General features: G+C 43.4%; 1 protein-coding gene across 2 annotated transcripts in view; it reads right to left on the bottom strand.

Annotated features, from left to right (window-relative positions):
* SPEF2 (sperm flagellar 2) overlaps positions 1-27990 on the bottom strand; it is a 736330-nt gene that overhangs the window by 481616 nt on the left and 226724 nt on the right. For both annotated transcript variants that reach the window (XM_069220893.1, XM_069220901.1), the window contains exon 15: positions 7584-7623. In XM_069220893.1, the coding sequence (XP_069076994.1) occupies positions 7584-7623 (40 nt within the window). The remainder of the gene's footprint in view (positions 1-7583; positions 7624-27990) is intronic.

The following is a 27990-nucleotide window of genomic DNA, read 5'->3' as shown; positions in this document are numbered from 1 at the left end:
CAGGTGCCTCCATATGACAGGTGGTTCCCTATTCTACTCACCAAGGAAGGTGTGCCAGATCATCATCGCCTGCTCCATGCTTCACAATCTTGCTTTGCGACGCCAGGTGCCTTTTCTGCAGGAGGATGGCCCAGATGACGGTGTTGTGGCAGCTGTGGAGCCTGTGGACAGTGATGAGGATGAAGCTGATGAAGAAGACATAGACAACAGGGAGTCAGTCATACATCAATATTTCCAGTGACACACAGGTGAGAACAATTATTTTCATATCACATTCACTTTCACACTTCTACCTCTATCCTGTCTGTCAATTAGTAGCAGTATATGGTAACTGAGTTGTACATTTCCATTACGGTTTCACAGGTGGGGTTACCAACGTGTGTCATCTGCTTGCATCCTTCATGGACTTGTGATGTGTGACATAGGTATGTTGACATTACATTTTCGAACGGATTTTGCCATTGTCATAGTTAATACACATTTTCAAAATCACAGACTGACTCCAAATTGTTTTGTGGTTCAAGGGTGTTTATTTAAGTGCTAATTATTGGAGGGGGTGGCAAAATGGTGATGGGTGATGGTGGAGGAATGTCCATGGCAGAGTCCAGTCTATTAGTCACACAGGTGCATTGCCCATATGGGCATAGGAAGTGGAGCTGGGGCAGTTCCAATCTGGACAGAGTAACAAAGTGGGACATTGGGAGGACAATCAGGGTGGTCTCATTTCCTGGCGGGGGTCTTGCCATCTTGCTCTGTCCTGTTCCTGGATCTCAAGGAATGCTTGCGGGGTGGTTCTCAGTCTGCAGGGGGTGGGGTGGTCCTGTGGCGGGGCATCCTGTCCACTAGCGCCGGCGGAGGTGGTGGGCAGTTCATCGTCCATGCTAGTGTCAGGGGCCCCTTGGAGTGCCACGGTGTCCCTCATGGTATGTTGTATGTCCTTCAGCACCCCTACGATGGTGCCCAGGGCGGAGCTGATGGTTCTAAGCTCCTCCCTGAAACCCAAATACTGTTCATCCTGCAGGCGCTGGGTCTCCTGAAACTTGGCCAGGACCGTCGCCATCGTCTCCTGGGAGTGGTGGTATGCTCCCATGATGGAGGAGAGGGCCTCGTGGAGAGTGAGTTCCCTTGGCCTGTCGCCCCCCGACGTATAGCAGCCCTCCCAGTTCCCCTGTGTTCCTGTGCCTCCGTCCCCTGGACCGTGTGCCCACTACCACTGCCCCCAGGTCCTTGTTGTTGTTGGGGTGGTGGGTTATCCTGGGTTCCCTGTAGTGGTGGACACACCACTGATTGACGTGTCCTGGGTACGGAGGTATGGACCCGCTGGGTGGGTGCTGTGCTGGTGTTACCAGAGGGTGGAAGGTCAGTGTTGGGCTGTGCCTGTGCAAGGGGAACCGACTGTCCCGAGGCCCACGATGGTGCGGGCTGGTCATCTGGATCCAGTTGGCCAGAGCTGCTGTCATCACTGTGGGCCTCTTCTGTGGGTGGGGTAGAGATGTCTGGACCCTCCTGTCTGGTGACGTTGGGTAGTGGTCCTGCAGGGGTATAAAAGCATGATTATTGCATGTGTGTGTGTCATGGTGTGCAATGGGTGGGTGAGCGTGTACCCCAGTGCTAGCATTCCAGTGTGGGGGCTTGTGTGATGATGGTTGGGGGAGTGTAAAGGGTATGTGCTGTGGGCATGCTTTAGTGAGGGGTGACCATGCTTTGGTGTTGCATGCTTGTGCTTGGTGTTGGGATGTGTGGTTTGTGTTATGAGTACATTAGTGAGGATTTGGCGTGATAGGGGAGGGGGTGAGGGTGGGGGTGTGTGATAGCATGCAGGTAGGGTGGGGATATGATAGTTAAGATTTGACTTACCAGTGTGCATTCCTCCACCGACTCCTCCGAGGCCCTCAGGATGCATGATGGTCAAGACCTGCTCCTCCCATGTTGTTAGTTGTGGGGGAGGAGGTGGGAGTCCGCCGCCAGTCTGCTCAATCGCGATGTTGTGCCTGGATATCACGGAACGCACCTTCCCCCGTAGGTCATTCCACCTCTTCCAGATGTCCTCCCGATTTCTTGGATGTTGTCCCACAGCGTTGACCCTGTCGAAGATTCTTCGCCATAGCTCCATCTTCCTGGCTATGGAGGTGTGCTGCACCTGTGCTCCAAATAGCTGTGGCTCTACCCGTAGGATTTCCTCCACCATAACCCTGAGCTCCTCCTTGGAAAACCTGGGGTGTCTTTGGCGTGACATGGGGTGGTGTAGGTGATGTGTGGGGTGGTGTATGTGTTGATGAGTGTGGTGATGTGTGGCGGTGTGGGGTGTTTTGAGCGTGGATGTTGTATGGGTGATGGTGTTGTGTGCCTTTGTGTGGTGGGGTTGTCTATTGCTGTTGTCTCTCTCAGGCCTTCTTTCAGATTAATTGGTCATAGGGGTTTGTGGGTGATGTGGGTGTGTGTTTTATATAGTGTTGGGTGTGTGGGAGTGGTGTGTGTATGTGTATCAGGTGTGTGTATTTCGAATTGTCCAATGTGGCGGTATTTTGGAGATGTGTGTGTATTTTGAGTGCGGCGGTGTGTACCGCCAATGGAATACGGCGGTTGAAAGACCGCCACGTGGATTCGTGGGTCGTAATAGCATGGACGTGTTTCTGTTGGCGTGACGGTGGAGGTTTTGTTTTCGCCAGTTTAGCACTGACCTTTGGTGTGGCGGAGTTGTGTGGGTGTCTGAATTTTGGCGGATTCCGAGCTGTGGGTCATAATAGCTGTAGCGGAATTCCGCGGCCGTGGCGGTGTGTTGGCGGTCATTACAACATTGGCTTTTACCGCCAATGTTGTAATGACCCCCATAGTCACAATCTAAGATAAAAACCACAGTAAATAATGTAAGGCAGTCCATCCTTGTCTAGTCAGTACTTTTTATTGGTCTCTAATTCTTGTAAATAGAATTTAGAAACCTGAAACTGGCTTCCTTCCACTATTCCCTCAGAAAATTGGATAGTGAAGATTTATTCTTAACCTCTATAACTAGAACTTGAATACTATGGGTTTGGACAGTAATGTATGGGCAAAAATGAAACAATATTGGATTGTGATGTGATATGCTTACAAAAGTTTGGATGTTTAAATCCTATCATTATCTACCATTTTTATGCACTGAGGTCCTGCTTCCTCTTTGGAAAAAGAACTTGCAAAAGTATTGTTAGCAACTCTGCTAAGACCAGACTGTCAGTGGCTAAATGAGATACTAATTGTCTATCATTATTAGAAGTAATAGAAATGTTGTGTGAGGCTCACTGAATATTGAAGAATTAACTATAATTAAGGTTTACATACTGCCTTGGAGTTAGAAAAATACGATTTTTAGTTGTGCACTAAGTCAGTATGAAAAGAGTACTACATCATCCTATCGCTAAAATTAGGTTAGTGGATAATTCTAATGTGAATGCAGGTTTTGCATCATATTTGATGAATGAAGTGTAGCAATACTGTTGATCCAAGTAGGTTAGTCACAACAAAAAGGGAAATGTAATGCTACGTTGCTCACCTCTTTAAATCATGTCATATCTAATGATAGGCCTTCATGTGCAACCCAGGAACAAATACTCAGATCAGGAGCCAAATATCTTCACATACTAATTAGATCTGTAGAGGTTATGACCTTTGTAACATTGTGTCCTCATTGGTAGTCACTATTCAGTTTTTACATTGAACAGTGAACCTTTGAGGTCAATGTGAAGATTTTAATATAAACCAACAACCTATATAATGGTCCTTAAGGGCTGGTTCACTCTAATTGCTGTGTGCATTGCATTATAAAAAAATAATTTCCCATTAAGTGACTTTACCTGTCAGTGAAGGAATAAAAGGAAAAACATGAGGGATGTGATGAGTACAAGAAAGAAAAATGTCCCGGGGCTTCATCATCACAATCATTGAAATTAAGTGGAAAATAATAGTAGGAGGAACTAGGAAACAACAGCAAACCAAAGTGGAAGTCAAGTTCAATCTCACAAATAGATCAAAGATCAGATGGCAATAAGCGACAACTGTAGCAGGGAGTTTTGTTAATGTGTAGCTAGATCTTTATGTTTAGTTGAGAAAAAAAGTTTCATTGGGGTTACAAAATGGACTGTATATATTAGGAGGCTAGATGCATACCATAAATATTAATCACAAATAATAATTCTGGAATTATAGCAAAGTGTATCCGATCGGGTGACCAGTGATGTTGTTCCAGCAACAGTAGTGAAAAATATCCAGTAAATGAAGAAAAGGAAAACTTTGTAAGTACCAGGATCTGATAGCCTCTCATTCTCAAAAGTAATTCTTAACATGAGTGAAAGCTTGGTAAATCATTTTAACAAAGCACAGCAGCCATTAAGGCAGAAGTGATGTCCTCTTTGTTGAAGGGGAACTTGATTACATTCTTGAAGTCTTCGTGTTAAATGCTTATCAAAGTACAAGAATTGAGCTCAACCTTTCTCATCACTTTTACAGCAAATAATAAATTGGTCCTAAACATTTTACTTCAAACATACATGGTACCAAAGAACGGAAAAATGTAAGCAAACTCTACTGGTTGTTTTGGTGGCACTGCAGCAATACATAGATTACTATTTTGGTGCATATTATTACAGGCCTATTTACTCTTTTGCAAATATTAATGGAAATGCACTTCCACATATTGGTCCAGGTAAAGATGGGAACCTCAACTAATGTTACTGAAGGTACTAATACTCATAAGGATTTAATGTGCTGATGCATCCTATCCCCTTTCATTCTGACCACATATTGTTGAGCTACCCTTTTTTGTTATGAATATCCATATCCATCCATCTAAGCTAAATGGATTTCCATTGAATTTATTGATGTAAGAGAATGACATTAGGTTGCTGGCCTTTAACCCCATCAGACTTTAAATCCAACATGCCTAACACAGAAATATACAGAATATACAGAATGGTTTCAAAATGAACATCAAAAAGTAAGGTGACTGTGATGACACAGAGGGAAAAAAACACACAGAATGAGTTGGGCTCCCAGTGGCACCAGAGACATACCTGATGGGGGTCCGTCACCGACATGGCGCAATGGCATGCAACACACGATTTGAACCCAGTCTTCCTCAATGTCTGAGGGTAGCTCAAATCCAGACCTGCGCTTAACTGGTGAAGAAGAAAAAGAACTAATGTACGCACGCTGGGATGGTGCCTTTATCGGCGACAATGATGACACCGACGGCTCCAATGACACCGATGATGCCACATGGATCGGAACGATGGCGCACGCAGGGTACTGCTCAGCAAAAAAATCCAGATTCAAAGCTGACACCAGGAAATTCTAAGGTAAGTAATCTGCAGCTAGAAGTCTCTACAGATGACAAACTTTATCTGTAGTATCTGTGTTCTGATAATTGGAATCTGATTTTCTTTAAATGTATCCAAGGACTCCTCTGCCCAAAAATAGAAAGCAAATGTGCTATCTTCTTTCTGGATCATGATTGCAACATTTTCTTTGCACATCACAATAAAACTAAGGTGACAACATTGAAAACTGTATGTGATTAAAAGATCTCTCACAGACTTCTCTATGCCTTCAAATCCTAATTTAATTTGGAAAACTGAGGTACAACTCTAGGGACATTTCCTTTCTCAAAGACTCAGGGCCTGATTACAACCTTAGTGGATGGGATACTCTGTCACAAACGTGGCAGATATCCCACCGTATTACAAGTTCCATTATATCCTTTGGAACTTGTAAAACAGCAGGCGGGATAGACGTCATGTTTTTGATGTAGTATCCCACTTGCCAAGGTTGTAATCAGGCCCTTAGTCTGTTTATCAAAGCCATAAATTTAGACCTGAGCTTGCCCTGTTGAAAAGTCACATCATTCTAGCTGCTTCAGAGAAGTTCAATATTACAATGGAAGCCTGACAATAGATAAGCTCTGAGGGCATGATTCAAAGTAGGGCACAATACGGTGAGGTATTTACCACACAAAGGGCCAGATGTAGCAAGGCATTAGCGCCTTGCAAACGGCGAGTAACGCAGTTTGTGAGGCGCTAATGCCCGCACGCGATGCAGAAACACATTTTGCGAGTCAGAACCAACTCGCAAAATGCGTTTCCGACTCACAAATAGGAAGGGGTGTTCCCTTCCTGTTCCCTATTTGCGACTCGCACCGCGAGTGGTTCCTATGGACCACTGCCTACTCTGAAAAAAAACGAAACAAAAGGTTTCGGTATTTTTTTCTATGTGCAGCTCGTTTTCCTTTAAGGAAAACGGGCTGCAGATAGAAAAAAAAACCTGCTTTATTTAAAAGCAGTCACGGACATGGTGGTCTGCTGTCTCCAGCAGGCCACCATCCACGTGAGTGCCCAGACTCGCTATGGGGTCGCAAACTGCGACCCACCTCATTAATATTAATGAGGTGGGTCTTTGCGACCCCATAGCGAGTCGCAGTCGGTGTCTGAGACACCTTTCTGCATAGCAACTTGCGAGTTGCAAATTGCGAGTCGGAAGTACTCACAATTTGCAACTCGCAATTTGCTATCTTCCTACATCTGGCCCAAAGTAACTACTGATACCCTCAGCCTGGGTATTACCCAGGTGCAGGAAATATATTTCATTCTGAGTTCCCCACATCATAATGAGGCTTAACAAGCAGATTTTATTGTTTGGAATCTATCATATTTAGCTTTTTACTAGGCATTTACCCATGATATATGTTGCCAGGTTTTACTTGGTGAAATCTGTCAGGCCATAACAGGAAGAGTGTAATAACTATCGCACAACTTAGAATTGTGATCGGTGTGCCAATTTCCATTTGAGCAGGGATACAAATTTACCCGGATCTTGTAATATGAGAAAACTTGCCTTTGTCAGGGTACTTCCTCGAAGTTTGTGTGACTCTAAGGCAGACAAACAATTGATTTGACTGCCACTGTGCCCTAAAGTAAATACTAGAGAATGTTCCCTAAAATTACAAGTACTTTCATTTTAGAGATTGGCTTTTAGGGGGAGTGAACTAGAGCACTCAATGCTTACCCTTGAAGGATGATGTGTGGTAAAATGTCTAGTTAAGGCAGCACATGTAATACTTTTACTAACATAGCGTGTAAGCAGTGAACAGCTGTGCAACTTTCAATACCATTACGGAAATATGCTCAATAACTGAAAGAAATGATTATAACTGTCTTCTTAAATTGCATCTCTGTTATTATTCAATGTATCTGTGCCTATGCTTTATGCAGTCTTACTGCCTGGTTCTATGGCCACCTCCGGTCCGTGTTCAGAGGCCAGTGGTGGCTGGGGCGTGGCAGTTTTCCCTTCCCATGCCAACTTCCCCTCCCCATCGTCATCTGCTGCCCACTGATATTTCATAAAGATCCTTACACGTTGCATGTAACACTACATTAACAAATACAATTCATTCTCCTTTCCAATAGCTTTATGTCTCAGAAAAAGGTTGTGGCTCTAGGGAGCAGAACAGGGAAAGAAAGAGAGGGAGAGTATGTGGAAATTGTCCACTTATATTAGGATCATATTAGTAATAATAAAACAGAGTTCTTAAATTATGGTTACTTGGCATAATTTACCTGTGCTGTAGTTCCTGAAATCGACCGAACATTGAGTCATCTGTTGGGATAAAAAGTAGCTTCCATATAAATGCCGTATGTGGAATTGGTGCACAACATTTAGTCAATAGTTTAAACATGAGAGCCATTCTGTATGGCTAAAACATTTACAAATATATACTAGTGGGAAAACACTAGGGTTACTATTTGTATATCTTACTGTGTACCTTTATTTTATGTAGTGCAACCTAATTGTTCAAGAAGGTGCTTTACAACATAATACAGTGTAATAGAGAGGTCAGTGAAACACAGGGTAGGGTCCCAAACAGTTCCTAGTACATAAATTATACAGTGGCAAGTGTCAGAAATGTAAAAAGACCGATTGCACACTGAAAATAAGGAGAAAGGAAGGAATGGCTAAATGAAAATACATTTTGCCACAGCAAACAGTATTTTTAAACAAAAAGGGGCATTCACAAGTTACAATCCTCACTTTCCTATTGTTGACTTGCATGACCTTGCGCCGCTACAAGAGATTCTCATGAACTTGTCATCTGCCTTTTAAAAAAATAAAATGGAAGATATACACACACTGCAGAATTCAAGGTAGTTTTGAAATGGTAGGTTGGGCATGTTAGGTACAGCTGGTTAGGTGTACGGTTTGTACATTAGGTGTGGAAGGTTAGGCATGGCAAGTAGGTATTATGGTGGGTTAAATGAGGTAGGTTAGGCAAGTTATAGAAGGTAAGGTATTGTAGCTACGTAGATAGGTATGGTGAGTAGGTATTGTTGGTATGGTAAGGAAGTAGGTATAGTAGGTAAGTAGTTATGGGTGTTAGACTTGGCAGACATGGCAGGTAGGTATGATAGGTTAAGTATTATAGGTTAGATATGGTAGATACGTATGATAGGGATGGAAGGTGTAATAGATTAGGTATGGTAGGTAAGGTAAAATATGTTAGTTTAAGTATGGTAAGTACGTACAGTAGGTAAGTATAGTAGGTAATCTTGGTAGGTATAGTAGACAGATGTGGTAGGTAAATCAGGTAGTATAGATTAGGAATGGTAGGAAGGTACAGCAGGTTGGTATGGTAGGTTACAAACGGTAGGCTAGGTAACGTGCAATTGGTTAGGTAGAGTAGGACAAAACATTTTTTTCTGTTTTTTTAAAGGTGCAATATTAAAACATTTTGTAACACTTCTTGCTTGCACATCATAAGATTATTAATGAGGAGATGAAAGAGGTAAAGCAGACTTTTCCTGCTTAGAGATGAGTGGTATATCATATTTAATGTTGTAAACTATTTATACTTGCTAAGTATAATTCATAGTTTGAAATATAAAAAGAACAAGTCCCGTAGGAGAAGCAAAAGATTGGTCATTTACAAAATTGATAATGATTAAAAAGGGCTCTTTTACTGCATAGACTGCATTAACAGAGTTAAGCTGCACCCTCAAAGAAGTGTGTTAAGAATTTGAGACAGAAGATGAAATTGGTGTTGAAAGTGGTGAACATAAAAGACATAACCAGCAAAATAAATATTGCATGGTAGATGTTTTTAAAAAATGGACATTATTTTTTGTGCATTTCAAAAAAACATTTTTTTACTTTGTGAACAAAACAACGTAAAATAATATGGTTTTATGACAGTAAAGTAATTCAAACACAAGCTCAAGGACAATTAGAGGATAGAAAAGTTATGTGAGTTAGTCTTAGGCAATCAAACAGCAAGACGTAAAGTCATATATCAGCAATTAACCCTTGGGGTGCCCAGGTCGAGGTGGTTACGTCCGCTGCTGTGGCGCTGAGGCGCCAGGGACGTAACCACCTCTTCCAGCTACCAGCCCTTGGGGGAAGCGCTAGCGCTCCCCGAGGGCCTGGCACCCCCATCCCCTGGGCAGGGATGAAGGGGAATCCCTTCCCCTTCCAAGCACACCCCCTCCTCTGACCCCCCCCCCATGGTGTCTGATGATGTCAGCATGCGATCAGGCGCTGACCTCATCAGAGACCTACCCCTCCGCACTGAAAGCTCAGCTTCCAGCACGGATCAGAGGGGAAATGCAAAAGCATTTCTCCTCCGATCACTGGAGGGGGCGAGAGAGGCATGAAAGGAGAGGAAAGGCCTTTCCTCTCCTTTCATATCTCAATCTGCATTTCTGCTGCCCGATTGCAGAAATGACACTAGACACCAGGGAAATTGTTTGCTATTTGTGAATGAGGTGAGCAGCCCCTTGGACAAGGGCCACTCCCCAGGGGGGCAGAATATTTTGAGGCCTTTAATAATTAGGCCGATCTGCCCCCGGGAGACACCAGGGATCTTTATTTATTTATTATTATTTTTTTTTAAACACTAGGCACCACGGATTTTTTTTTTTGCGCCAATTTCACGCAAGGGGAACGACTCCTTAGGCAAGGGTTGTTCCCCTGGGGGGGGGCAAATTTATTTTAGGCCATTTCTGCTCTTCTTGGGGGCAGATCGGCCTATTTCTATTAGGCCGGTCTGCCCCCGGTAGGGGCAGATACCACTTAGGCACCAGGGATTGGTGTGTGTGTGTATGTTTTGTTTGGTGGGGCAGCCCCTTGGGCAAGGGCCGCTCCCCATTGGGGCACATTACAGTTGCCTATATCTGCCCCCACCAGAGACAAGGGAAGATTTTTTTTCAAAATAAGAAGGTGGGGGTATGGCCATAACCCCACCCCAAATAAATGGGGCCAAAGTTGTTCTATCCACCAGTAGGCAGATGAGGCAATTACCCCCGATCCACACCCCAATCAGTATGGGCCTGGTTATGTCCCCACCCCAGCTAAAGGGGGTAACAGTCTTTCAGCTCTCCCCTGCACACTAAAACACCTTATCCTACAGCAAGCAAGAGGACATTTGAATATTTTGGGTTTTGGTTTTACATTTGGGCCATGAGATTGGTTAACTCTCAAAATTGTCCCACTTGGAATGGTGAGGGCTGCACTTTTTGGACTTTGGGATACTGCCATGTAGAAAAATCCACAAGACCTAGACACATCTGAAAACAAAACATCTGGGTGATTCCAGGGTGGTGTGCTTCACATGCACCCGCACTATTTTCTTAACAATGCCCTGCAAACCTCCAACTTTGCTGGAAATCATACATTTTTCCCACATTTGTGTGATGGAAGCTTCCGGAATCTGCAGGAATCCACAAAATGTCTACCCCCTAGTATTTTCTCATCTATACCGATTATTCTGCTGCACTTGTCAGCCTAAATCTTTTTTTTCTCAAACTGCCCTTTTGGACCCGCTTTGGTTCCCTGTCAATTTCGACATGTTTTTGGCTCTTCCCTGTCACAGACACTTGGCCCACCTACACAAGTGAGGTATCATTTATACCGGGAGACTCAAGGGAACGTTGGCTGATAGGAAATTTGTCCCGGTGCAGTGAACCCACACAGAAATGTGGGAAAATTTGATTTTTTTTTAGCTAAAATTAAGCTTTGCTGAGGATTCTGGGTAAGAAAACACTGGGGGATCCACGCAAGTCACACTTCGCTGGACTCCCTTGGGTGTCTAGTTTTGAGAAATGTCTGGGTTTGGTAGGTTTCCCTAGATTGCTGCTGAGCACAGGACCAAAAACGCAGTTGCCCCTCTCGCAAAAACAGGTCGTTTTGTATTTGATTTTTTTGATGTGTCCAGATGGGGGAACGCTGAGTGGAAGGAAATTTATGGCTCCTCTCACATTTCATAACTTTCTGTCACCAAAATATGAGGAAAAGGTGTTTTTTTGGAAACATTTTGAGGTTTGCAAAGAATTCTGGGTAACAAAACTGGTGAGAGCCCCACAAGTCATCCCATCCTGGATTCCCCTAAGTGTCTAGTTTTAGAAAATGCACAGGTTTGGTAGGTTTCCCTAGGTGCCTGATGAACTAGAGGCCAAAATCTACAGCTAGACACTCTGCAAAAAACATGTCAGATTTCAATGTAAAAATGTGAGGTGTCCATGCTGTATTTTCATGTTGCGAGCATTAGGCCTACACACGCAAGTGAGGTACCATTTTTATTGGGAGACTTGGGGAAACACATAATAGCAGAACAAGTGTTATTGTCCCTTATGTTTCTCTACATTTGTTCCTTTCAAATGTAAGACAGTGTGTAAAAAAAACGTTTATTTGACAAATGCCTGGTAATTCACATGCTAGAATGGGAACCCTGGAATTCGGAGATGTGCAAATGACCACCGATTCTCAACACCTTATCTTGTGCCCATTTTGGAAATACAAAGATTTTCTTGATACCTATTTTTCGCTCTTTATATTTCAGCAAATGAATTGATTTATACCCGGAATAGAATGAAAACCCATTGCAAGGTGCAACTCATTTATTGGCTCTGGGTACCTATGGTTCTTGATGAACTTACAAGCCCTATATTGCTTTAAAAAATCTGACATTGCAGGAAAAAGTTACAGAGTAAAACATTGAGAAAAATGGCAGTTTTTTTCAACTCAATTTCAATATTCTTTTTATTTCAGCTGTTATTTTCTGTAGGAAAACCTTGTAGGATCTACACAAATGACCCCTTGCTGAATTCAGAATTCTACTTTTCAGAAATACTTTGCATTCTGGGATCCACCATTGGTTTCATACCCATTTCTGTCACTAACTGGAAGGAGGCTAAAAGCACAAAAAATAGTAAAAATGGGGTATGTCCCAGTAAAATGCTAAAATTGTGTAGAAAAATGTGGTTTTGTGACTCAAGTCTGCCTGTTCCTGAAAGCTGGGAAGCTGGTTATTTCAAAACCGCGAAACCTTTGTTGATGCCATTTTCAGGGAAAAAATCACTAGCTTTCTTCTGCAGCCCCTTTTCCCCTTTTTTTTTTAAAAAAAACGAACATTTTGCTGTATTTTGGCTAATTTCTTGGTCTCCTTCAGGGGAACCCACAAACTCTGGGTATTGCTAGAATTCTAAGGATGTTGTGAAAAAAGGGATGCATTTTTGGCCTGGGTAGCTTATGTGGACAAAAAGTTATGAGGGCCTAAGCGTGAACTGCTCCAAATAGCCAAAAAAAGGCCTGGCACCTGATGGGGAAAAAGCCGGGCAGCAAACGGGTTAGAATGCCATAGTGCCAGCAAAATAAACTCATAAAAGACACATCAGGTATTAATTTCTAATTGCACAACACGTTGCATACCTACTCGATCCCCTCACCAAAATCTAATGGAAAAACAACTAAGTCACTTTAACCATTCTCAAAATGCTTGACAGATAACCCATTCAACCAACAGCAACCATGGAAAACGCATAAAAGGCAATGGCTGAAGAGGGCTTAGCCAAAGCACACACTTTTTCTAGACTTCTTTGTACTGCTTTTTGATGTCAGAGGTCAGACATTTGGCAACAGACAGCTAAGTAGTGAGAGCTAAAAGGTCTAAGGATTGAAAAGAGTTACAGTTGGTTGAAGGAGACACTGAAGATATGGTCCAGGGAACGGGGGAATGGTAAGGGGCTGATAAGCAAGTTTAGAGATAGGAGAGAACATTTTAGAGATTTAATGAGTCTCATAGTGCAACCTTTTGACAGGAATTTTACGGCCCTTGGTATGGCTAGACTTACACCTGCTCAGTGCTAAGTCACTTTCTCGGGTGAGAGTGTGCTCTACAAATCTGCACAACATAACATAAGATACCTGAAACTTAAACATCCCTTACGACCGCTATTGTATGATATTTATTTATACATATAGATAGGAATGTTACAGTTAGGATGACGTTTTACCCATGCAAAACCATAGAAATTCAGCAATTATATTTATACTTATAGTTTTACTTATGTTATGAAACAGCAACTCATGACCTAAAGTTACTTTACAGCATGAGTTATAGTGTCTCCAGATACGTATAACTATAAGGATAACTGTAAACGCTGAAGTTCTATGGCTTTGCGTGGGTAAAATGTCAACCTAACAATAACGTCCCAGTAACCTTCATTTTTTTTTCAGTGAATTTCTATGTTTTTTTAACGTAAAGTACTATATAATCACTGTACCTTAATACAACACTGCTGCGCAGGGCCTTGAGTGGGAGTGGGTGTATTTATTTTGGTTTTTGTGTTTGTATTGTGCCTCAGATCTGTGGATCTTTTGCAAAGTTACACTAGGGGCTGCGCTGAGCCATGTGGATCGGGCCCAAAAAACATTTTGGCCACTTTCTTGCCCATGAGGCGTACTCCATCTGTCCTATGGGGTCAGGATACCTGTGTCCTTACCCCTTATGTGTTTTCACTCTATTTCCCTCCCCTGGTCCAAGCGACAACAAAATGGAGGCTTCCAATTTCCTATCAGGTTGCGGCCAGTCAATCAGGGCCTTGCTTTTTACCCTGGATCCGCAGATCCCCCTCAGGTAGATCCGCAAAGGATCCACATCCCTAGATATCTATATTCTATTTCCTTTAATTACTCTGAAGGTACTGAACAGATCTACACTAAATTACAAAAAGGGCTCTTTCTAGACCAAGATCTACCTTTCTGACAAATTTGGTTTAATTCCGTTCAGCAGTTAGTTAGTAGCAAAACAAAAAACACTTCATCCATGGGAAAAGTTGGCCCTAACTAAAACTACCTACTGGCTATTGGCAGTAGGTTATATACATATATATATATATATATATATATATATACACACATATATATATGCAAATATGCGTATATGCAAAAAAGAAGAGAGAACGCTGGGTAGTTCACAAATTTAGGTGGAGAGCAGCTCCAGTAAGGAGCACCTTGCAACACAAGCTACACTCTAGATCCATGCTTAAAGATTTTCCTGTACAAATGGTAAAAGACTTTGGGCCAGATGTACGAAGCGTTTTGTGTGGTGCAAACTACGAAATTCGCAGTTTGCGCCTTGCAAAACGTGCATCGCGATGCACAATCCCATTTTGCGAGTTGGTTCCGACTCGCAAAATGGGACTGCGACTTGCAAATAGGAAGGGGTGTTCCCTTCCAATTTATGAATTTGCACCGCAATGCAGTTGCTTTGTGACTGTGAACGCAGTCGCAAAGCAATTCGCAGTTAGCACCCATGTCAAGTGGGTTCTAACTCATTCGCAAAAGGGAAGGGGTCCCCATGGGACCCCTTCCCCTTTGTGAATGTCGCTATAAATATTTTTTCAGAGCAGGCAATGGTCCAATGGACCACTGCCTACTCTGAAAAAACGAAACCAAATGGTTTCATTTTTTCTTTTGTATTGCAACTCGTTTTCGTTTAAGGAAAACGGGCTGCAATACAAAAAAAAAAACTGCTTTATTAAAAAAGCAGTCACAGACATGGAGGTCTGCTGTCTCCAGCGGGCCACCATCCCTGTGAGTGCAGGGAATCACAAGGGGGTCGCAAATTGGCCTGCTCCTTTCATAGGATAGCATTAGGGCTACCCTCATACACTGTTTGAGTGGTAAATTCTGATCTGAAAGGAGTAACCATGTCATATTTAGTATGGGCAGAATGGCAATAGAAAATCCTGCTTATTGGTGAAGTTGGGTTTAATATTACTATTCTAGAAATGCCACTTATAGAAAGTGAGCATTTCTCTACACTTAAATCCTTCTGTGCCTTACAATCCACGTCTGGCAAGGTTAGTTGACAGCTCTCTTGGGCATTTCACTCAGACAACCCCAAACACAGGATGCTCAGTCACACCTGCACACATCTTCATACTGAATGGGTCTTCCTGGGCTGGAAGGGTTGAGGGCCTGACACTTAGATTTGAAAGGACAGTGGCCTGCGCTCACACAATGGACTGCCAAACCCCCTACTGGTACCCTGACAGACAGGATGGAACTGAAAGAGGACCTTGTGCACTTCTACACCACTCTTTGAAGTCTACCCCACTTCAAAGGCACATTTTAAACTGGGTCTCTGACCCTACCAGCTCAGACACTTCTTAACAAGATACCTACTGGGAAAGGAACTCTGAACCAGAACCTGCAACCTGCTAAGAGAAGCTGCCTGCCTGCCCAAAGGACTTACCTGACTGCTTTGCTGTAAAGCACTGCTGCCTTGCTGTTGCCCTGCTGCCTTGCTGCCCTCTGGCTCTGCTGAGAAGGGCTCTCCATGGGCTTGGATTGCGCTTGCGTCCTGTTTTCTGAAGCCTCAGGGCCAAAAACACTTCATCTCTGCAAAGAACTCCTTGTGTGGCGAAATTCGATGCACAGTCTGCTGTGCGGTGAGAAGATCACTGCAACGCCGAACCGGAACGATCCAGCCTGGCTCCCCGAGTGGAGATCGACGCAGCGCCAGCATTGAGACTGGAACTTCGACGCACGGCCCACTGGATCGACGCATAGCTGAGCCGGAATGAATCAGCTCGACTTCCTGCAAGAGAAATCAACGCTGCGCTTGCTGTGCGATATAAATTTCACTGCATCGCCCAACGGATCGACGCAGCCCCTGTAACTTTGCCCTACACACCCAGGATTTCTCTGCATCATCCCCGGGATGTCCAAATACCCACAACCCGAAGAGGATCCAAGTCTGTGTGCGCCCGGAGAAACTGACGCACACCTCCCCGTTTTCCATGTATCTCCTCCTGTGCGGTCCCGTGTGGATGATTTAGATGCAAACCAGGTACTTTGTGCTTGCAAGAGACACTTATTGCTTTTTAAGAACTAAAGAGTATATTTTTCATTACAAAAGTGATACTTCAACTTGAACTTATCAAATCTTGATCGTTTTGACCTTATTTTAACAGGATAAATATTCTATATTTTTCTAAACTTGTGTGGTGTATTTTTGTGGTGTTATACTGTGTTATTGCATGATTCATTGCACAAATACTTTACAGACTGTCTTCTGAGTTAAGCCTGACTGCTCAGGGCCAAGCTACCAAAGGGTGAGCACAGGATAATTTGGATTGTGTGTGACTTACCCTGACTAGAGTGAGGGTCCTTGCTTGGACAGGGGGTAACCTGACTGCCAACCAAATACCCCATTTCTAACAAGTATACTTTGGTCAGTTCTGCTGCTGTCTTCAAAGTTTCAGGGTGATCCATAAAACAGGGACCAAAATAATGGAGGGGCTCCCAAAACACTTTTTTCTGATTCTGTGTCTATTGGGATTTTACATTCTTTAGACACGGTTACTTCTGAACAGAATCACACCAAATTTGGCAGGAAGCTAGATCGTAGTCCGCAGATTGTGCTTATTGTGATTTGGTGTAAATCTGTTCAGTAGTTTCTGAGATATTATGGTTTAGAAAATATAGATATTTAGCACCGGGGATTTGGATTCATTGATTCGGGGGAAAAGCAAGGCCTTGATTGACTGCCGCCACCTGACAGAAAAATTGCAGCTGCCATATTTTTTTTGTAGAATCGGCTCTGGGGTGGGAAAAGAAGAGTGTAAAAACAGATAAGGGGTCAGGATACAGGTACCCTGACCCCATACGATACATACAGGGGTCCCTTTTGTAGGCAAAATTGCCCAATTCGTTTTTTCTTTTCATCCAATTAGTGAATTCCCGGAACCACGAGTGGGTCTATGGTTCCCGGATTCACAAATTCACTTGTGGATCCGCAAATCCAGATTTTTTTTTTAGAAAAAAACCCACCGACTGCATCCAAACTACTTCTGCGCACAGCCAGAGGCCGTACGCAGCTTCGGTTTGGGTGCATGCAGGAGAGTCGGCCTCCGGGTCTGGCCATAGGCCAGGCCCTGTGGCCAACACCCACCACGCATGCCCAAAGGCAGTGTGCGGCGCTCTGCTTATATCTACGTCTGTGCATGATAAAAAAAACATAGAAATTCACTGAAAAAACAAAGGTTACAGGGACGTTATAGTTAAGTTCGGAATTTACTTGCACAAAACCTTAGAAATTCAGCATGTATAGTTATGGGTAACTCAAGTAACTATAACTCGCGCCCTAAGGTGACTATATCTTGCGCCTTCGCCATGCACAGCTAATTACTCCACATATTACATCATATTACATCATTGATGACACATTCTATGGCATCATTGATATTATTACTGCAACATTTGCAATAAAATTATTGATGCGGAAAATGTGCATTGTGGGGGCGTAAGTTATAGTTACCTTAGGGCGTGAGTTATAGTTAAACATAACTATAACTGCTGAATTTCTAAGGTTTTGTGCAAGTAAATTCAGAAACTAACTATAACATCCCTGTAACCGTTGTTTTTTTCAGTGAATATATATATATATATATATATATATATATATATATACACACATACATATATACACATCAGTAAGTAGTTATAGTAAGGACCTAGTTTCCATAGTAAAAGCAATTGCCACTCACTTCACCTGCTGTCTGGAAAGTTTTAAGGTGGTTCGTCAAGCGGGGGCCGAGAACAAGTGGGGAGGGTCCAAAATGTGTTTTCCCCATGCAGTTTCCTATAGGGATTTTAGACAAGACTACAGCCCAAACCACTGAATGGAATTACTCCAAATTTTGTAGAAAGGTATATCATGGTCCAGAAAGATCTATTTTTGTAATCTAGTGTAAATCTGTTCAGTACTTTTGGAGCTACCAAAGAAAAATGATTTATGTATATTTATGCAGCGGATCCATGTGCACACAGCAATGCCCTGATTGGCTGCACCACTTCAACTAGGAAGTGGTGGCAGTCATCATAGGACTGGGACTCGGCCGAGTCCCGAGAAAAAACATGAATAAAAAAGGGGGCAGGTTAGAAATATCCTAAACCCCGAGGCCTACGGTCCTAATTATTATTTTTTTTAAAGTCTGTGGTGGTTTCGTGGAGGATCTGTGACAAAATGAAAAAATAAAAACAAGTGCAGTATCTTGGTTTTTTTTTGCCCCTCAGGTGGGCCAGGTCCTGGCTGGAACAATCTACATTTTTGGGGGAAGGGAGGCGTGTGTGGACCCCTCCCCAGGCCGATTTTGGCCCTGGGGATCCTATCCTGTGGGGCCTAGCTGATTACAAGTAGGAGCAGACGGGCCATGTGCCCCCCTGGGCCAATTTCAGCAACAGGGACCCAACCCACCGGGGTCCTGCCTTAAAAATACACTGAGAAGGGGGTTACCGCTTGCTCTGAGGTAACGAGACGAGACAGAGGAACACTTGTGCGAGAACCCAGGATCCGGAACCGGAAACATCAAAACGCATCAGGGAGATTCCGGGAGATGCCGTGGAACATCGGAGCCGGCGCTTGCAGCAGTGCACCCGGCACAATATCCGCACCGTTAGGCCAGACCCCCGGGGGTCCCGCAGCAGACTGTAAGCCGCGGCACCCGTCACGGCACCCGGCCCCTAAGGCTCTGAGGCTTGGAGTGAGGCAGAGGGTCAGAGGGCCACAGGAGCGTGGCGGAATGGCTTGTGGCTCCTCCCGCGGACCCATACCGAAGCGCCCCAACAAGGTGCGGAGGGGGGACGGCACAACATTACCGCTGAGGACCTCTGCCCTGCTGCCCCCCTCAAGGAAGGTTGGGGGAAGTGGCGGAAGGAGGGGTTTTGGTAGGAGCATGGGCCTGCAGAATCTACCTACGGTGGTTGAGCTGGCACAGCTGGCACAGCCGCTGTACCGCTGCCCCATTGTCAGGACAGATTTCACAGAGTGCCAAATACGGGTTAAGGAGTGAGACCGCAGGAGCCATGGGGGGGGGGTGTGGCCCCTACCGCACAAAGGCAGTCTAAAGAGTATTGAGGCGCCAGAAGGAGACGAGCCTAGCCGAAGGCAGTAACCAAGCAAAGGACGTTCAGCGACAAAGGCAGGGGCAAGCAAGGTGTGTGGAGCTACTGTAACAGCCATCGAGAGCCAGTAAGAAGCAGGGAGAAGCAAAGAGGACCACGACAGCAGTGAGGAGGTGAGGTGGTTAGGAGAAGAGGGGTAGGTGGGGGGTCGGTAAGGGGAGGAAGATTGAGTGACCAGCAGTCTCTGCCACCCCCATCTACCCCCAGCATCACGATATATCACCATACAGCCATACAACCATACAACTAAGCGCCCACGCAACCCGGGCCACCACCACAAGGAAGAGGGGTAGGCAGCACTGCAGTACAGTATAGAGCACAGCGGAAGCGGCCCGATAACGTTGGGTGCAGCTTGCAGGTGTTCTAGAGGGGGGTTCTAGTGGGGGGTACTGTGTGATTGCCTAGGTACAGGACTACTACGGGAGGAGAGCGGGCCATCGCCATTAGAGAACAGTTAAACAACAGCAGCACACCCACTAAAATGAGGTCAGGACGTGAAAGACAAGTTACTACAAGAGCAAACAAAAGGAGAGGGATGCAGACGGGCGAAACCTCAAAAAAAGTAAAGGCAAACGTAGCAAGGGAAAATACAGCCCTAATATCACCCGTCGCAAGAATGTTTGACAAGGTACAGAAAATCCCAGAAAAATTCAACTTCCTGAAAGACCCAGTAGGGATAATCTTCTCCACCCCAAAGGATACAAACGTACTTACTGCTCCAATTACTCCAATAAAATCCAGCCCAGTGAAAGCGAAGGAGCTAAAAATCAATGTAAGAGAGAGCTCGCAGCAAACTGAGCTGGAAAGTGCAGCAACCAAGCGACAACAAGAAAATAAGGAGGAAATGGAAGATAGTGTAGTTCTAGGGTGGGGGTCGGTAAGTGACACAGACCTTTTATCAATTTTGCCAGAATCCCCCTTCCAGCAAAATAGCAAAAGGGAGAATAAAAGCGTCCTGCTGAGAAATGGGGAGCCAGCGCCTATAGAAGTGATTGTGGAAGTGACTGGGAACAAAATAGGCGAAACAAAGGGACAAGTATTAAAATCAGAGGGAAAGGATAAAACAGAAATAATTGAAAGGGATATGGAGTGTGAAGGCGAAGAAAGGGAAAATCATGTGTCTCACCAAAACAGCATAAAGACGAAAGTGCGACAAGAGTCATTTGCCACACATGCTAGGCAAGAAAGTTCAGCAGACCAACAAAGTAAGACGGTAGACATATGGGAAGTGGTTTTTAAAACATCACAACTGACACTTGAGGCACTAACATGCCAAGCAAATAAAATGGATGTCCAGATAGATCTCCTAAACATAATAGCAACGTCAATATCAGGTATTGAACAGAAATTGATGAATCTAAATAATTTGATTATTCGAGCACAAAACCTGGTAGAAACAACAAATATGGAATGTTCATGTGCTCCGATAGTGGAAAAACTGAAACAAATTTTGGAAGTCTTAAGCACTATTATAGATGATATAAAAAAGAATAATCCTACAGGACACAGAAATAAAACAGAGAACGAAAGGGACATGTGTTACTACCCAAGGAGGAAAGATCATGAAATAAATATGGAAGTAAATGAAACAATAAGAGGCGACAAAGCTGACTCCCCTGCAAATCTCAATGTAGGTATTAAACAGAGCACTATAGGAAAAAAGGAGAGCAATAAACAAAATGACGAGCCAGAAAATCTGGGAAAATCCACGGTACTTAAGCAACCAGAAAAAAATCATACACCGACGGGGGGACAACAAAAAAACAGAGGAAGAAATTGCATAAAGCAAGAAAAAAGCAACAAATAAGCACAGCTAAATTAGAACTCCTAATCACAAGGCAAAAGACGCAGAAAACCTGTGAGTCAACACTAGAAACAGTGAAACAGGAAAGGGAACAAATAAAATCTTTCCCAATCTTTCAAAAGTATGAGAAGGGAGATGAGGATAACACCGGAAAGAAAGCAGATGTAAAATCAATTAGGGGAGCTAAACCTGCAAACACCACAATGGGAACAGAGAAGACTCTCATTACAATTCCCGTAAAAGATGGGGGAAACACGATTCTTGAATTGAGCCCATAAAAACAGCAGCTAAATGAAACTCCCAGAAATATGGGAATCACAGGAAATAAAGGATTTAATAACCAACCTCAGCAGGTAAACAGCAAGGGGAAGAACAAGGATAGGAATAAGCAATTTTGGGGCATAAATGAGGATGCATCAAAAATGCAAAGTATAATTGGAAAAAACATGATGTGCCGACTATCGGATAATGAAGAGGAAGGAAGCAGGAAATGGGGAAAAGGTGATGGGACGGAAGCCACAGGAAGAAGCTCATGGGGAAGAGAAGACCAGAACATTGACATAGAAAGTTCGAATATTTTAGATAAACTAGTTTTTATACCTGTTAGACCTGACAGCCTTAGGGTAGTCACCCCTAACTTTTTGCCTGCCTCCCTCCACTTTTTGGACATTGTTTTTGCTGGTTTTTAGACTCTGCGCACTTTACCACTGCTAACCAGTGCTAAAGTGCATATGCTCTCTCCCTTAAAACATGGTAACCTTGAATCATACCTGATTGGACTATTAATTTACTTATAAGTCCCTAGTAAGGTGCACATAATGGGCTGGTAAATTAAATGCTACTAGTGGGCCTGCAGCACTGGTTGTGCCACCCACTTAAGTAGCCCCTTGTCCTTGTCTCAGGCCTGCCATTGCAAGGCCTGTGTGTGCAGTTTCACTACCACCTCGACTTGGCATTTAAAAGTACTTGCCAAGCCTAGAACTCCCCTTTTTCTACATATAAGTCACCCTTAATGTGTGCCCTAGGTAACCCCTAGAGCAGGGTGCTGTGTAGGTAAAAGGCAGGACATGTACCTGGGTAGTTATATGTCCTGGTAGTGTAAAACTCCTAAAATAGTTTTTACACTACTGTGAGGCCTGCTCCCTTCATAGGCTAACATTGGGGCTGCCCTCATACACTGTTGAAGTGGCAGCTGCTGTTCTGAAAGGAGCAGGAAGGTCATATTTAGTATGGCGAGAATGGTAATACAAAATCCTGCTGACTGGTGAAGTCGGATTTAATATTACTATTCTAGAAATGCCACTTTTAGAAAGTGAGCATTTCTTTGCACTTAAATCTTTCTGTGCCTTACAATCCACGTCTGGCTGGGCTTGGTTGACAGCTCCTTGTGCATTCACTCAGACACACCCCAAACACAGGGTACTCAGCCTCACTTGCATACATCTGCATTTTGAATGGGTCTTCCTGGGCTGGGAGGGTGGAGGGCCTGCTCTCACACAAAGGACTGCCACACCCCCTACTGGGACCCTGGCAGACAGGATTGAACTGAAAGGGGACCTGGTGCACTTCTTAGCCACTCTTTGAAGTCTCCCCCACTTCAAAGGCACATTTGGGTATAAAACAGGGCCTCTGCCCTACCTCATCAGACACTTGCTGGAGAAGAAACCTGAACCAGAAACTACATCCTGCCAAGAAGAACTGCCTGGCTGCTCAAAGGACTCACCTGTCTGCTTTCTACAAAGGACTGCTGCCTTGCTGTTGGCCTGCTGCCTTGCTGAAATCTTGTCAGGCTGTGAAAGTGCTCTCCCAGGGCTTGGATAGAGCTTGCCTCCTGTTCCCTGAAGTCTCAGGACCAAAAAGACTTCTCTTTTTCACTTGGACGCTCCGTGCGCCGAAAATTTCGACGCACAGCTTGTTCCGCGGCGAGAAAAACGCCGCACACCGACGCTGATCGATGTGACGCCTTCGGGACGACCGGAAATCTGACGCACGGCTTCGCAAGGACAACGCCGCCCGACCTCTAGAGGAGAAATCGACGCCTGCCGTGAGATCGTAATTTCGACACGCAGCCCCGCAGAACGACGCGCAGCCGGAAAACAAGCAGGAAAATCCACGCACAGACCCGGGACATCTGGTAATCCCCGCGATCCACAGAAAGAGACTGTCCGTGCGCCGGAAAACGACGCCCGACTCCCCGCGTGAAAAATAACGACGCAAGTCCGTGTGTGCTGGGGAGAAATCGACGCACACACCCTTTTTCCACGCCTCTCTTCTTTTGTGGCCCTCTGAGGAGATTTTCCACTCTAAACCAGGTACTTGTGCTTGAGAAAGACTTTGTTTACCTTTTAAAGACTTAAGACACTTTATATCACTTTTCAGTGATATCTCTACAATTTCCCATTGCAACTTTATTCTTTTTGACCTACAATTATCCTGATAAATATTATATATTTTTCTAAACACTGTGTGGTGTATTTTTGTGGTGCTATATGGTGGTATTGTATGATTTATTGCACAAATACTTTACACATTGCCTTCTAAGTTAAGCCTGACTGCTCGTGCCAAGCTACCAGAGGGTGGGCACAGGATAATCTTGGATTGTGTGTGACTTACCCTGACTAGAGTGAGGGCTTTTGCTTGGACAGGGGGTAACCTGACTGCCAACCAAAAACCCAATTTATAACAATACCCACATATAAATCTAGAGGTGCACATGACATTTTGAACAGGGGTAACATATTAAATTTATTGCATGCAATTCCATCACTGATAAATATAACATCGTACGATATAGTGTCAACTGAATTTCTGAAGCTTACGGCGGGGAGTGTACAGGAAGCCACTACAGCCACATTTCAAAATAGACCACTGGCCCAGGCAGTGATGAGAGAAAAATGTATATTCGCAGCCTGGGGAATACAAATATCATTACCCCCAAAAGATATGTATCCAGCACCGTTTATGATAACAAGACCCAAGAACGGGGGAGGCCAATCATACTCAGTTCTTAGAGAGGCGAAAGGAAGGATGGAAAAGCTGGTGGAGAGTCAAGAGGTAAACATCATAGAGGGTAAGGAAAGACCAATAATGGTCAACGCAGGTTGGATTACTGAGGCACTACATGGAAAGTGTAGGACATGAACTAATGAGTATAGAGGGGAAAATAGAAGGAACAACGTTTTAGACATTAGCTCATGGAACATAAATGGAGCCCAAACCAAGTCCCAGAAGAAAGATATAGCTGTGATGCTAAAAGGAAGTCAAATAATATGCCTCCAGGAAACGTGGGTGACAGAACCTTTCGATATAGTGGGGTATGCAGGATATTATAGACTAGCAACAAAAAGTAACAAACAGGGCAGACCAAAAGGAGGCTTAGCAATTTTTATTGACAGCGCTCAGAATAGAAGTAGTTCAGGTACCCATAGCAAATGATAATATCCTGATACTAAAACTAAATAGTTGGAGGGAAGAGACACATAATCCCTTGTATATAATGAATGTGTTCTTTCCCCCAAACGAAAAAATAAAGTCTACGATCGCGAATGAGCTACGTGAGGTAATAATAGGCGTATTACAGGAACAAAATGCTCCAGACATAATACTAACAGGAGATTTTAATATGGACTTGATGCACACATCGGAGCGTGAAGAGCAATTAATCCACCAAGATTATGTATGGTCAATTCCCCCTCAAAGGAATAGGGACCACTCAAGAAAAACTTATGATAAAAGGGCGAACTCCCTAATAAAGGACTTGGAGTCCCTAGGGATGAGAACCCTAAATGGGAGATTTCAATCAGATACTCCTTCGGAGTGGACCTATTACTCACTCGCCTCCTGCTCGATAATAGACTACACAATAGTAACGATAAATCTTTGAGGAAGGATAAAATCTTTCAATATAAAAAAAACTTCAAGTAGCGAACACGGACAACAGAGTGTGGTGCTTTCAACACAAATACAATATTACCAACAAATACCCATGTGGGCAGGGGAAGACACAACAATAAATTATCAAAGGTTAATATGGACTAGTGAAGTGAGCGCCCAAGTAAAAGAGATGGCTGAAACTTTAGTAAAGGAAACTCTAGCAAACGGATATGGTAATAAAGTTAAACAGTGGGGGATTTTTCTTAATAGTATAATAAAAAAGGGAGTTGCAAAGAAACCCCATAGGGGCCAGCGAGGAAAAATAGTGGAGGAGACCCGGGGAAGAATAAAGTTAACTACAGCCGTTCAGAAGTTAAGAAAAGAAAGGAACAAAATGCAAAGGAAAATCAGGAAAGACCCACAAAACAAAGATTTACAACATAGCTTCCAGAAAGTAAACAAGAGTCTGCAAAGACTAGTCTGGGAAGGAAAAGGGAAAGAAACTATGAGATCTGGGCTAAGATACTATTTTTGGCTAAACAAAACAGTGCACGGCAGTGCTGGAAAACAGTAAATGGAATAAATCAGCCACAAAGACCAGTAGTAAATTCAAACATGGCAGAACAGACATGGGTTCAATTTTTAAATGAAATATTTAAACCAATAACTAAAGGGCCTAGAGAGGAAAAGTAAAAAAATGAAGACATCAGGAATGGGGCCAAAGGAAATAACAATAGCATTAAAGACACCTTCCAGGAGAATCAAATAAGGGAAATAGTATTAAAATCCAGGAAGGACGGCGCTCCAGGACCAAATGGTCTTCCTCAAGTTTTATATTTGTCAAATACTGATTTATGGATACCGGTACTAACCACAGTTTATAACTGTGTGCTACAGCTACAGATAGTACCAGATTCATGGCGGGGGTCTATAATAAACCCTGTTTATAAGAAAGGTAACAGAGATGCACCAGAAAATTACCGACTAATTACGTTACAAGATATAGAAGCTACATTTTTTGCTACCCTACTTCTAAAGGAACCACGAGATTGGGCAACGGATAGAAATATAGTCCCGCTAAATCAAACTGGTTTCACAAAAGGAATAGGACCAGAAACTAACATATTAGCATTATCTATGTTAATGGATAAACAAACTCAAAAGAAGCTACCAATATATCTTTGTTTTGTTGATTTTAAATCAGCCTTTGACACTGTAAATCGAAACTTGCTATGGAGGAAGCTTATAGAACTGGACATTCCAGCGAGTCTTCTGAAAGCTATACAGCTCCTGTACCCTGACACCTGGGTGAGGATACGGATAGTGGACGGATCTGTCTTATCAAGAAAAATAGACACCTTTCAAGGACTAAAGCAAGGCTGTGTCCTTGCACCATATCTTTTTAATTTGTTTTTAGCAGATTTATCAGAAGAACTAAAAGCCGTACAGTCTCATGCACTGAGTTTAGGCCAAATAACGATATCTAATCTTCTATATTCAGATGATGTTGTTTTGATGAGTCAAATACAAGTTGGGCTTCAAAGACTACTGGGAGGTCTAGCAAATTATTCAAAGCAAAATGGTTTGACAGTAAACCTAGAAAAGACGAAAGTAATGGAATGTAGTCGTAGGATAAACAAAAAATATAGATGGTTCATGAATGAGGAACAGGTGGAATTAGTCCACTCCTATTGCTACCTGGGGGTGCCATTTGATGAAAGGGGGTGCTTTACCCAACATAGGGAGGAGTTGAAAAGGAAAGGTCTAATACTTTGCATTGCGTTCTCAAAACTAAAAAGAACTTTGAACGGTCCGAGCATTTTACCATTACTAAAGGTGATATCAGCCAAGCTGGCACCTAGTTTAACATATGGCAGTGCTGCATTAAGAGGACGTGATGAACTATGTTTAAATACGAGTATAATAAGAACGTACAGACAGTTATTTTGTATACCTCCATATGCATCACCAGCACAGATACAATTGGAGTTCGGGCTAATAAATCAAACAATAGAAAGAAAAGGGGCCTATATGAAAACTTGGCACAGAATAAAAACCAATAAGAGGAATGACCTGTGTCAGGGCTTGTGGCAAGAACTGCAAAAAAAATGGTGAGCACCCAGCTGCGCTCTATCTGAAAAAGGCAATAAATGAATTAGGGCTGAATGAAAGCTGGGAAAGCAATCTAACGGTAGCATGTTTCAAAAGAGTAGTAAAGAATAAAATCAAGATGTTATCTCTACTGAAGGACAGAGAAATATTATCGAAAAGATCGCATGCTTGGGGGGTACTAAATGAGTATAAATGTCTATGACAGCAGCTCTATTTTGAAGAAGGCTGATCCCCTGCTCTGAGAATGGAATTTCTGTATATCCGACTAGGAAAGTTTCCTGGTGATGAAAAGGATTATGTAGGGGGGAAGGAGAGCCCTAAGGAAATGTGCAGGTTATGTAATAAGGGGAAGTGAAATATAACTCACCTTTTATGTCTGTGCCCTGACTTAGAGCAAGAGAGGAAATGCTTGCTAAAATCCCTTTTTAATCAACGTGGCATAAGGTCATGCAGACAAGCAGTAATAGCATGCCTAAAACCAGGTGATCCAATCTTGAATGCACATATGGTAAAAAAAAAATTAAAAAGGCTGAGAAGAAACGTTTAGGGAAATTAATAGAACAACGAGATAGGAGGGGGACAAACAAAGAAGAGGGTTTTGTATAATTTTTACCTTTTTAAACCGTATTTATTAAATGTAATAGTTACATATTTTTACATGTAAAAAAGTTTCTGTTTTTATGTTGACAATATTTTGCACATCATTGTAATGGTTTTAATTAACTGTACAATAAAGATTCATTCATTCATTCTTTCACTGAGAGGGGGCATGCTGCCTCTCTCCTCTCCCAGGGCCTGGCCATACTTAAAAAGGGGGCACGCAGCCCCTCTGGGCAAACTTTGGCATCAGGGACTCTATCCACCAGGCCTGGCCATATTAGTAATGGGGAGGACGACCATGCAGCTCCTCTGCCCAGGCTGATTTCAGCCCTGGG

The sequence above is a fragment of the Pleurodeles waltl genome, chromosome 1_1 (assembly GCF_031143425.1).
Source record: "Pleurodeles waltl isolate 20211129_DDA chromosome 1_1, aPleWal1.hap1.20221129, whole genome shotgun sequence".
NCBI lineage: Eukaryota > Metazoa > Chordata > Amphibia > Caudata > Salamandridae > Pleurodeles > Pleurodeles waltl.
This window is presented reverse-complemented; position numbering and strand designations above follow the sequence as displayed.